Source organism: Syngnathus floridae, chromosome 4, assembly GCF_059516105.1.
Source record: "Syngnathus floridae isolate MCC-2025c chromosome 4, RoL_Sflo_1.0, whole genome shotgun sequence".
Classification (NCBI taxonomy): Eukaryota; Metazoa; Chordata; class Actinopteri; order Syngnathiformes; family Syngnathidae; genus Syngnathus; species Syngnathus floridae.
The window spans coordinates 11450727-11462760 of record NC_142416.1 but is presented as its reverse complement, the minus strand read 5'-3'; the positions used below and the strand labels follow the sequence as shown (position 1 = coordinate 11462760).

The window sequence follows — 12034 nt, the reverse complement described above, 5'->3', positions numbered from 1 at the left end:
AGAGAAAAAAAACCTAATCGCGCGGTATTACAAAACCTCGCGAGATTTTCTTGCCGAGGATTCCTAAACATAGCAGCGGCGTAGTTGTGCATCAGTATGTGACATTTGATATAAACGTGTACTTTTCTATTTTTTCTCTTATGTATTGCTTTCTTTGTATGTTATCACGTTTTACGCGTTGCAGCTGAACACTAAAGGATGTGAATACATTTCTACTTAAAATAGGTTGCAAAGGAAACGTAATAATCTTAATTGAATAAAAATAAAGCTTTATCAATGATGAGCTCATGTCGCTGGGTAAGCACTAAAGTTTCAGCTAGCATGTAGACCTCAAACTGAGATGCTGGCCTAAGAATTCTAAAATGGGCTGAGTCAGCTTTGTTTGCACCGCAGTTTTGTTTTATTTCCATTGACTGGGACCTGCTGTTACCCACAATGTTGAGTCAGTACACCCTGGACTTCTTCTGAACGTTTGCCTTTGTTCTTTTCAAATATATTTTACTGGTAATACATCACCTTAAATTGTTGTGCAATAACCTTTCTGATCTTCTATGCCTATGATCCTTAGAAGACTTTATAGATAGGATACATATGTTACAAGTTCACTTTACAGCCAATATTTGAACACCTCTGTTGAGCTGCCTGAGGTATTGTTCAAACAGGAACTGTTGGGGAAAAAAAGATCTTTTTAACCATGAAGTCATGCTGTCACATGCATGTCTATTTTTACAAAAGCCTCAAACATTCTTAAGAAAACACTGATATTTTCCCTTCAGTAGTGGAAATGTAGAAAATAATTCCAGGAGAAAGTGGAAAAGGGCTCACTGCAATTTGAAAATGCAGGAACAATGTCCTGGTGTCCATGCCTAGGTAATGAAAGTGAAACAGCCGTCACCTTCTGGTACCAAACCCAGCATTCGATCCCAGCTGCCATCACACAGATTCTGCTGCTTGCTAACCCACACAAGGTTTGCTTCTTGCATCCATCTTCAGCCATAATGATATAGCCCCCCCCCCCCAAAAAAAAAAATCTTGTTAAAAAATAAATAAATTTAATTTTGACTGTCTTTATACATGCTGCTAAAGTTGAACAATCCTTGAAATATCGGGAAGTGCATTTAAAAGAGATTGTTCTTGTTTTTACAGAACAAATATAATCCTGTGACTTGTGGGCAGACAAGCCAATGAATAAATATTTATATATATATAAGCTCATATTCTCATGAGTGTTTAAATCACATGTACAGTTACACAGCAACACACTAGGCACTCACAGGCAAGTTATGCTGTTCAGTATATAAATGTTTGTACTTGTACTTCCTCTTTACAAATATTGACATTTGGATTTTTATTTCAGAACTTCTGATTCACAAAATTGGCACAATATTCAAGTTCACTTGCGATCTTGTTGATTGTACATGTCATTTTACATTTACTTCATTTTTTACACATGAAATGTCCTTTTGGCAGACCTTAACTGATTTTGCTGACTTTGATGTTTGACTCACCCAAAAAGAACACCACTGACATCTGATCAGATTCTACTACGTGCCTCAGATTAAAAATTTATACAGCTATTTAAATAAAGAATGGTACTGAAAGCACACTGGTTACTTGTCAATGTTGAGATTCTTGACTACTGTTTTGACGTACTAATATGCAGGTTAAAATTGGCAAACTAAAGGTCTGAAATTGGTTTGTTATTTTTGCAACAGTTAAACATTGCATAGGCACATGTAAAAAAAAAAAAAAAAAAATCAGTTTTACACCAAATTTGGCATCCAAAGATATACTGACCTCACCTGGACATTGTCCCAAACCCAAACAGTTCTACTATTGTGAGGCCCAACAAGAGCAGAATTCCAGTTATCCCTAAAGAGTAAAAATACAACAGTGTGTGCAAAGCTTGTTTCAAAATCATATTATACAAATAATGTCTACAAAAATTGACCAGTAAAAGTGGAATGCACTGATAACAGACAAAATGATACAGTCCATGATAACTACACAACACAGTCATGTTTACTGTGATTGAGTTAATGTTCAAGTTTAAAAAGTAAAAAAAAGAAAACCCCACACACTAAAAGGGCACGCCCCATAGTAAATACAGTCGTACACAAAATTTTATATAAAAATAGAATGTAAAAGCTGATAATAAGTGGTGTACAAACTGTTAAGACGAGATACATTTATGGAATATTCAAAAGATAGCTCTTGGCCGCAGCCCAGTGGTTGAGGGTAACTGCTACACAGGTCAAAATGATTATGGGGGGCTGCGGGGTCACAACTTGAAAAACTCTACTTTATATGTGTTTTTTCAAAAAAATCAAAATATGATCACTGAGGTTTGAAGTTATTTTCCCTTTTCAAGTGTCCTCTGAGCTAAATGTATTTCAATTAGAACATTATTATTATTATTACTGGAGTTTATAAGTGGTAGAAATTGCATGGAGTGGTATAAATCATTTTTTTTTAGATTTCACTTTGGTCTGGTAGGTCCTCAATACAAACCTAGAAAAAATAATCCAAACCATTTCACAACTACAGCATTTGGCTCACAACCAGTCCAGGGTGCTCCCCGCTTCTTGCTCAATGTCAGCTCACTCGCAACCCTAATGAGGACAAGTGGTCTAGAAAATGAATGGATGTAGATAATTACTAGTGGGAAGAAGGGCCGTAAGTAGGCGGGTTAAACGGGTGAGGAGGATTCCCCACAAAGCCCATTAACGGAGGCTGTGGTGATGGCGCAAACTGCATGAGAGGCTGTAGCCCAACAGGCGGCACGGATGGAGGAGCAGGCTGGGCAAACTGACCCTGAAGATGACTCGAGTGATCCATCCCTGTACCACTAGCAGATGGGCCTCCGCTCGGGTTGCGGCTGCCACTGTAGCCCTGGTACTCATCCGAACTGTGACTCGCCCTGCTCCGGTCGCTGTACGAGGATGAGGGGGCGTCATTGTTGCGGCTGCTGCTTCCCTCACCGGAACGCATGCGGCGCTGACACTCATTGTGGTACATCATGTTGGGATTGTTGGAGCTGCTGCCACGGTAACGCATTCTGCCACCTGTGACCAAAAACAGGAAAGGGTCAGAGTTTCCAACTTGCTGACTACTGAACATGGGGGTACCCGGATAATGGCATCCAAACATGGGGAGAACATGCAGAAACCACACTGGAAGGCAGGAGCCTAGATTACATCATATGTGCCTTGGCTCAATTAAGTTCGGTAAACACTGCACTAAATTCAACCTTTCTCCATTACAAAAATTTCTGGCGATATTTACCACTTCCTCTTCCGAGGCTCGAATCCACCATCTGAAGCAGCTTAGGGTTGATGGCCTGATTGGCCTCCTGCAAAACTCGGACAAGGTCGCGAGCCTGCCGCGCGTTCCCAAGAGTGAAAAAGGTGTAGGCAGTGCCTTTGTTGGTACTGCGGGCCGTACGTCCAATACGGTGGACGTAATCTTCAGAGGAATTTGGATAGTCAAAGTTGATGACAAACTTGATATCTTCAACATCTTTTGAAGAAGAAATATGTTTAAGAGACTGGCAGATGTCATGATTATTATAAGAAATCCTCAATTTAAATATTCAAAAACTGCTGGTTACATGTGGATATTTGGCATCAGATTTAAAGCACAGTTATGGATGAACTTACCTCATAAAATAAATTGTGTATAATCAATTACAATCTAGAAATCATTCATGAGCGTAGCGGATTAACCATATTACTATATCCTGCTGGCCATTCTCCAAATGTGAGACTAACAGGGTTTTTAAAAAAAGAAAGTCTCAAAATAGAAAAATCTACACAGAAAAAAACCCTCATGCATCTTCATGAGCTATTTTCATCCTTTTCCAAACATATTGTATGTTATCCTTAAATAGAGATGATTGTAACGTTGCTCTTACAATAATAATTCTAATCTATTACAATAAAACAAACAGTGAAATCATTTGAATATGATCATAATGAGAATACAATATATATGATGTGTGAACTGCTCATTTCTAGGTCTACCACGAGCTGTAAGAATGTAGAATACACTTATTATACAATAGTTGGGGAAGCCCCGATCGCAACAATCCAACTCTTATCACCTATTGTTGCTTTGATGCAAAACATTAGGAATTGAGTACCACTTTGATTTTCACGTACAAGATACCAGCAAAACACTAATTTGCCAGAATGTTTCAGCAGAATGCTCTTCACTGTCTGTTTCTCATTACAGAGGACGTGGGGCTCTGACCGTACTGCTGTGTCTGATCATGAAGTCTCCCCCCATCATGACCGAGAGACTATTTTATTAAAAAATATCAAAACATATCCAACATATTAATTTAAATACTATAGAAGGCGGATGGAGGTCGTAGCTCACGGCGAGGTTAAGAAAAAGGGCCGGTGCGGTACTTACCCCCTTTGTGTGGTGATCAGTCCTGGTTCAGAGGGAGGGGCTGAGGGTGAGGGAGACCGGATTCTTCCCTCACCTTCTGCACACACCAGCAACGTCAGACGGGAGCAGAACCCACACTTACGCAGGTTCTGTTGCTCTCTCGCCACATTGCAGGACCCTCCTCGGGCCCTGGCCAGGACTGGATCCAGACGAGCCCATCTAACACGCTCACTGTCTGTCTGCTTTTTTTGGGGGGGTGTGGGGGGTCGCAGAGCAGACAAACAGGCATCTCCGGCAGCTCCAATGACAGGCTCGTTGGATTCGCACACTGACAGTATTGGGCTGGGGAAGGGGGTCTATGTTACCCATGGGAGCAACAATGGCTTTAACACCTCAAAAACTACACAAACATCTACTTTTAACGGGACTGAGCATGTGGCGGCAGCAGCAGCGCAGACTGTTATAGCTGCTGCATGCTGCCAAATCCTGAGAGGAGAAGAAGGGACAAAAAGGAAGAAAAATATAATAATGGGAATTTTATCAGAAACCCTTCACATGTAGACACCCTTCTAACATGTATTGTCATCAAAGATCCCCACATCATTTTCTTCCTGTTTGTCATTTCACATTTATACATGCAATAAAGTGTCCTGTAGACCACACACATACAGTCTGTATGAGTGAGTAATGTTTATGGCTGTGGCGTGTCTACTTAACACGGACGGACACTCCATTCCGTTCAGGCAGCATGCCAAAGAGCCCCGCTTGAAGGGTGTATTGAAGCTATAGCAACAAGAAACAGACCAGTGGACCAGAAAGCTAGCAGTCTCCTTATTGGACACCGCATGGACAACCCTCAGGCTATCAGGCTTTAACACGCGGCAAACCTCCTATCAATCATTCCAATATAAACTCATTCTTAAATATAGAGCAATCGATTGACATGGTGGAAAATAACCCTAAGTTATAATAGGAGAGAAATTCACAGAGTTGAGTTGCCGATCAACAGTAATACAATAATGTAACTCTTGTTAGATCTGCTTATTTATTCCACTGTTTATTTACCTTGTGATCACACACATGGAGGGGGTTGGGAGGGGTAAGTATGGAAAGTGTGTTGTTGGAAAATTAATTTCTGACAACTTTGTGTGCATGTGAATTCAAGTCAATTCTAAAATAACCACAGAGATGAGAGATTATTTACAAATGTGAGAGGACATACCCAGACCACGAGAGGCGACATCTGTGGCAATCAGAATAGGAGCTTTCCCGCTTCGGAACTCTGTTAAAATTGAGAAACAATTTCGGAGAAAATTCACCAACTGCCAGGAACGTTCTAATAACTGATGTCGTGTTTGTCCAACCTGTGAGCACCCAGTCTCTTTCTGGTTGGGTCTTGTCTCCGTGGATACACATGGCTGGCCACCTAGTGTGGGAAACAGCAGCAGTATTTTTACCTAGCAGGCTCGGTTTGACATCACCACGGTAAAGAACGGTCAGAATGCTCACCCATCCCTTCGCATCCTTCTTGTCAGATCATCACAGCGTTTCTTGGTCTCCACAAAGATGATCGTTTTGTTTTCCTTTTCTGCCATAATCTCTTCCATAAGCTGCATAAGTCTGAACACACAAATAAATTGGCATGTTTTAAAACTGTTTTCTTGCTCATTGTCAGACGATGCAAACCTGATCCCTTAACAAATTACCGCTGACACTCATTTAGCGTTTTTTAAAACCGTGTATTATAGAAAACGGATGATGCGCACAAAAAATGTCCTTAACCAAAAACTCAAAACGAATGCATAACATCAAGCGCAGCCCTACAAGCAGGGTGATTTTCCCCACTTCCTTACTTGTGGTCCTTTTCGCTGTCCATGCAGACATCAACAATTTGCAGGATGTTGTGGTTGGCACTGAGCTCAAGGGCTCCTACATTTATCTGTATGTAGTCCCTCAAAAAGTCTTCAGCGAGTTGACGGACATCTTTGGGCCAAGTTGCACTCCACATGAGGGTTTGTCTGTCAGGCTTGAGGACAGAACAGAGGAAGATAAAAGATTAGTGAAACACATAAAATGTATCTATGAGAGCAGTCTTCCCCCTACCCTGATTTGTTCAACTATCTTGCGAATCTGTGGTTCAAATCCCATATCCAGCATGCGGTCAGCTTCGTCCAGCACAAGGTATGTGCAGCGACTCAGGTTAGTCTTCCCTGACTCTAAGAAGTCAATCAAGCGACCAGGCGTGGCGATGCAGATCTCAACACCTAATAGAACAACATAAACTATATAAAATGTTCTCTTTTAAATCACCAAACATCATGAACTAAAATGTTAATTCCAAACTTGTCACATCATGCTTCCATGGTCATCTAACAGCATACCCACCCCTCTCTAACTCTCGAAGCTGCGGTCCTTTGGGTGCTCCACCATAAACACAAGTGCTTTTGATTCGGGAAGATTTGCCATAGTCAGAAGCCACTTGCTGAACCTGCTGAGCCAGCTCTCTGGTCGGGGCAAGGACCAAACACTATTAGGAGAGACTTGGTTACAGACTGAACAAAAAAGAAGCACAGCAATATGGACAATTTAAATGCAAAACCCTTTTGTGGTGGATTTTGTTTGATCTGCGAGGTCCGCTATATTCATTACACAAGGAGCATAGGAACTTACAATAGGACCATCTCCTCTCTCCAGATAGGGCTGATGATTAATGTGCACAATTGATGGAAGGAGATACTACAGATGAGACAAAGAGAAAGGCAAACATGGTGTCAGAAACTGCATGAAATTGAGCACAACTTGAAATCAAACGGTTGTTGTAAAAGTATTTGAAAAGTTGAGTTGACAGCAATTTTATTGAATATGTAGGTGTAAACCTATGACTAAGTTATCATTTCGAAATTACTAAACAAAATGGTTGCATTCATCCTTACAGCAAGAGTTTTTCCAGATCCAGTTTGTGCGATCCCCACCATGTCCTTGCCACTCAGTGCCAAAGGGAAGCCCTGAGCCTGAATCGACGTGGGCTCCGTGAAGTTCTGCTGCTTGAGCACATCCATCACGTATTCTAATGAAACAATAAGATAGCAATGTTACTTGACTAATTTCTATGGTTTGCAAACAATAAAGCACGCAGGTTTAGATGTTTACAGCTGGTGTACTCACGTGGAAACTGTGCCTGTTGAAAAGTCATTACAGGCTTAGGACAGTCAGAGCCTTGGATGGTGATCTCTCTCTTTCTACGAAACTCTTCAACTTCGTACTGGTGAAGGAAAAACGGGATATGACTTTCACAAGATTGAATCTTCTATCGCACGTCACTTAAATAAAGCAAGTAAGGGCAGTTATAATAAATTTGTCAAAGATTATGTTGAATTCAATCAAATAAAGATATGTACCTGACTCAAGCGCTGAACTTCTGGGTGCTCAGTATAGAAGTTCTTCTCAAACTTTGGCAACTCATCCAGGTTCCACCTCTTCTTGCGGAGCCGGTCGCCAAGATTCCCAGTCTTCATGGGTGGGGGGCCATAACTGCGACCACCCATTGACCCATAACGTGACCTATGAGATTACACATAAGCGGCACTGCAGGATCAGCCATAGAGCGTACAGCTACAATGACAAGTGGTAACAGCTTAATTACCATATTTAATATTATTTATTGCCTGGAATTTTAAAAGCTGCATGGGGAATTTGATTGTTTTGATTCTACAAATTAGTACGGCCACCATGAAAAACAATAATTAGAGAAGTAATAACATATGTCATAAACTTACTATGAATAAAGTTGAGAAAATTAAGTTGTGTAATTTAGGGATGGGAAATGTATGTATATAAAAATATATGTAATATTGTAGTTGCATTTCAGGCCAGTAGATGACAGTAGTTAAAAGTTTCAACTCAAGAATACAAATATAAAATAAATAAATAAACAGATGAGTTCGAGCATTGCTGACTAATTTATACATTTGCTGCATGCTTTATTTATTGATTGATTATTTCCCCAGAATGAAAACGACTTTGCGTTAGGTTACACGACTTTTGATCCAAAATCTAATCTAAAAAAATGTTTACGCGTTTCTCAACGATAATATTCAACTTCAAACAATCTATTGGCGCGACTGAGACCAAACAATAACACTGAATGCATTAGATCACATTTAGGGACGATGAATTACCCGTCTCGTCCACGGTCCCTGTAGTCATAGGAAGAACCCCGCCTCATAGTTCCAAAAACAACAGTACCTACGTGGAGCCTTGGCTAGCTATACAACTATTTTTTGCACCTTAATCTACAACAGAAGCACGCTTATTTAACAGTAAACAAGAGAGAATCAAATTTGCACACAATTAACACACTTTATGACTAAAATTACGATTAAAAATTGCCCAAGTTTTGACGCGTCACGACGACGTGGAGTCGCAATTTATCTCTCTCTCTACTCACGCTCTATTTTCCCCGCCCACTTTTGATGCGTACGAACAACTGGTCATACAGCGTAACTCCAGAATTGCTGCGTAAAAAAATATTTACGTAGTAATAATAGTGAGTATATTTCTTTTCACTAGAGGGTACTCTTACCAAAAATTGTCACTGTGAGAGATTCAATTAAATCGTAGAAGAAGAATCTTACAGGAAAAAGGAAGTTGTCAGTACCCAACGTCACCGTTAGATATTATGATATGTAGTCGTTGACTGTGAAGTAGAATGTTAATTCGTTGATTTTAGGGACATGCCTTTGTTCATTCAAAATATACAAGTGGATCGTATAACCTCAACGGCAGAACTCTTCCACAAATATCCTCATTTACAGGTCGGTAGCACTGTTTCCTACAATAACATCTACTCTTTGGTAGACAGTTACCTGTACTGATACATTATTTGATTCAATTTACTTCACCTCATCATTTATCATATGATTGAAGATATTCAATATTTCCATTATTAGATAATAATCATGGGGGATAAAAACTCAACAGAGTCTGGTGATTAAGTTTATTTGGATGATTTGTCTCTTTGTTTTGTCATATTTATATTACATAATGAACTTACTATATTAGTTAAAAAGGGGTAATGTAGAGCCCCTTGGTGTGTTGCACTTTTATCATATCGTTTTGAGTAATGTCCGTTTTTCATGCAACAGGAAAATGCTAAAGCCTTTCGTTCCCAGCCACTCACTGAAGTTGACCCCAAGTGCCTCCTGTACGTCCAACAGAGAGAGTTTGCTGCAACGACCCCAGCAGATAGTAAGGAAACAAATTTTTCCCCTTTAAATTGCTTTAATATACAACATTATCTATTAATGCTTTTACGAGAGACTGATAAAAGCTACCCAACAACAACAACAAATCAATTGTGAGGAAACTGTTTTAAAACATGAGTACTGATAAAAAAAAAAAGCTCATGAGTTTGGCGGTTTAATAGATAGAAAACATCGTACCAAAAATGGCCTTAGTGTAATGTTGAGTGCCACCACTACGCACGTGGACAAAGTAGTTATGCCTCTATTAATGAAATAAATATGTATCATAATAGAAATAAAATTTTGGATTTGACTTAACACTTGAATCTCACCTGCTATGCCAGATAATGTTTCAGTGATTGGATCTGAGGACGCCACCACCTGCCATTTGGTTGTGCTGCGGCATACAGGTAAAACCTGTGTACTGGTTTTCTCACTTGTATCCTTTTTAGGCTACATCTGAGTTGAAAGTGTGTTTCTCATTGTTAGGTAGTGGAGCTGCCTGCCTTGCACACTGTGATGGATCCAACACTTACGTTGAAGTGCCCCTTCTTATCAAATCAGTGACATCACTGAATACCTGCTGTCATGAGGGCAGGTATGAAAGTATCAATGCAGTACAATTTGTAATTCATTTACTTAACATCCTAATTCCTCCAAGTAGACTTGAACTCCATCTTGTTGGTGGATTTGAGGACGAGGCAATGACATCCCATGAGCTCAGCCTTAACATACTGGGTATCGTCACATTTATTTATAGTTTTGACAAATTTATTTTTTCACCTGATGTTTCCCTGCTAAACAAGAAGAGAATCGTGCTGAACTTTTCATTTCACAGCAGCCTTCCAGCAACAGCCAGATGATATCCATCTGCAAACATGTTGCATCACAGGTAACCTAATTCGACTGGTACATCGTATTGACAAATGTCATCATTGTCTCTCATCTCTTCTTCTCTGCCCTCCCCCCACCAGAAATGAACGACGTAGTCATCAATGCTGTTCATAGACCTGCAGTTTATGGTGTTGGTATGTGTTATCTAGAGAGTGATGCTGTTTTAAATGCATGCTGCTACTTCATTTGTTCTTTTTGTTGTATGTTTAAGGTGTAAATGTGAAAACAGGAAAAGTGTTCCCTGCAAATTTTCCTTATAAAGGACCAGCAGAGGACCTGCGCTCAGCACGTACCTTCACAGGGGGACAGGTACCTGTGACATATCAATCAGCATGTGTAGAGGAATAAACCAACTCAGGAAACCATTAGATATTGAGTTTGGAAATTCACACGTGTGGTGAATGACAATTTTAAATCCCCCGTCAGGCAACAGTCATGCAATACATTTTCAAACGGTCACACTTCAACCACTGATCGCTCTAGTGCAATTTCCAAATTCGCCCATTATATGTTAAGTATTTGTTTTGTTCTCAGAAAAAAATGTGACTGTTTTTCTTCCAAGAACATCTGTATCAGGCTTTTGTTCATGTACAGATGGTGGAAATTTACGACTCTACTCGAGGACTTGTGAAAGTTGGCCCTTGCAAATGGTCCCCTAATATGGATTTTGCCTTTTGGTTGTCACAAGATGATGCCATCATTTTAAAGGTAAACTAATTAATAGCTCTTATGATTATCTTACCAATGGTGTGTCTAATGGACGCGTCCCCGTGGTTATATTAAGTGTTGAATTTTTGTGTCTTAACTAGTACTTGTCCACATCGCCAAAAGCTGAGCCACCACACTTTGTCCGCCTCATCAAATCCACCATCAAGTTCCTCCTAAAGCACCCAAACTCCGATGCTCTCTTCCCTGGGGGTCAGCCACAGCTCTTCCACAGGAATGAAAGTGGCGACTGGGAGAGAGTTGCCTGATGACTTTCGATGGATTTTTTTGGACCATTCAATCACTATCTAATTTTTTTCACTGTGTCTTAAAATGTTACGTTAAGTCCATTGAGTGGCTATCATGACTCATCTGGCCGGCCCAGTAGAGAAGAAGACACAAACTGCATGTGAGCTGATGTCATACATCAAACGTTTCATCTACTTCGGTATTGTGTAAATCTCCAGCTCTGCCTCATAATTTTGCTTTTGATGCACATTGGTGAAACTATATTGTCTTCATTTCAATTAAAATTATTTTACTGGCCAGTGCAGATTTCTGTTTTTATGTTTGAGCTATGAAAGCTTACACAATAACTGATTTTACACCATGTGCTGTCATTCATTGCTATGATGGTTCGGAAAGAAAAAATGAACCTAACCCTTAACTCATAAGATTTGCTAGAGGAAAAAAAAATACAGCAGTGTCAGTATCAGTGCAAAAATTCACTTGGAAAATGTACTTGAATCTCTGATTTAAAAAAATGACCAGTGTAATTTCTAAATATAAAGAAAGGT

The 12034-nt window shown here is 39.9% G+C and overlaps 2 protein-coding genes across 3 annotated transcripts; one reads left to right on the top strand and one right to left on the bottom strand.

Moving 5' to 3' along the window:
* Nucleotides 1-1323: 1323 nt before the first annotated feature.
* Nucleotides 1324-8866, bottom strand: LOC148399088 (putative ATP-dependent RNA helicase DDX17). Its single transcript, XM_088374778.1, has 13 exons — nt 8574-8866; nt 7794-7956; nt 7561-7657; nt 7329-7462; nt 7066-7131; nt 6781-6922; nt 6499-6659; nt 6249-6421; nt 5905-6015; nt 5760-5821; nt 5618-5677; nt 3286-3519; nt 1324-3065 (listed from the first exon to the last, which is right to left on the bottom strand). Exons 1-13 carry the CDS (start codon nt 8618-8620, stop codon nt 2659-2661), a joined length of 1857 nt encoding a protein of 618 aa, XP_088230904.1. The 5' UTR covers nt 8621-8866; the 3' UTR covers nt 1324-2658.
* A 7-nt stretch (nt 8867-8873) lies between these two features.
* ntan1 (N-terminal asparagine amidase) lies at nt 8874-11790 on the top strand. 2 transcript variants are annotated; one of them, XM_088374780.1, is made up of 10 exons: nt 8874-9209; nt 9540-9642; nt 9983-10048; nt 10128-10236; nt 10303-10376; nt 10480-10530; nt 10613-10666; nt 10744-10841; nt 11127-11240; nt 11342-11790. In XM_088374780.1, the coding sequence occupies exons 1-10, from the start codon at nt 9129-9131 to the stop codon at nt 11504-11506; spliced, it is 915 nt and encodes a 304-aa protein (XP_088230906.1). In that variant the 5' UTR covers nt 8874-9128; the 3' UTR covers nt 11507-11790. The 2 variants fall into 2 exon arrangements, with proteins under 2 accessions (XP_088230906.1, XP_088230905.1); XM_088374779.1 differs by having other exon boundaries at nt 8876-9209; nt 10477-10530.
* Nucleotides 11791-12034: the final 244 nt, after the last annotated feature.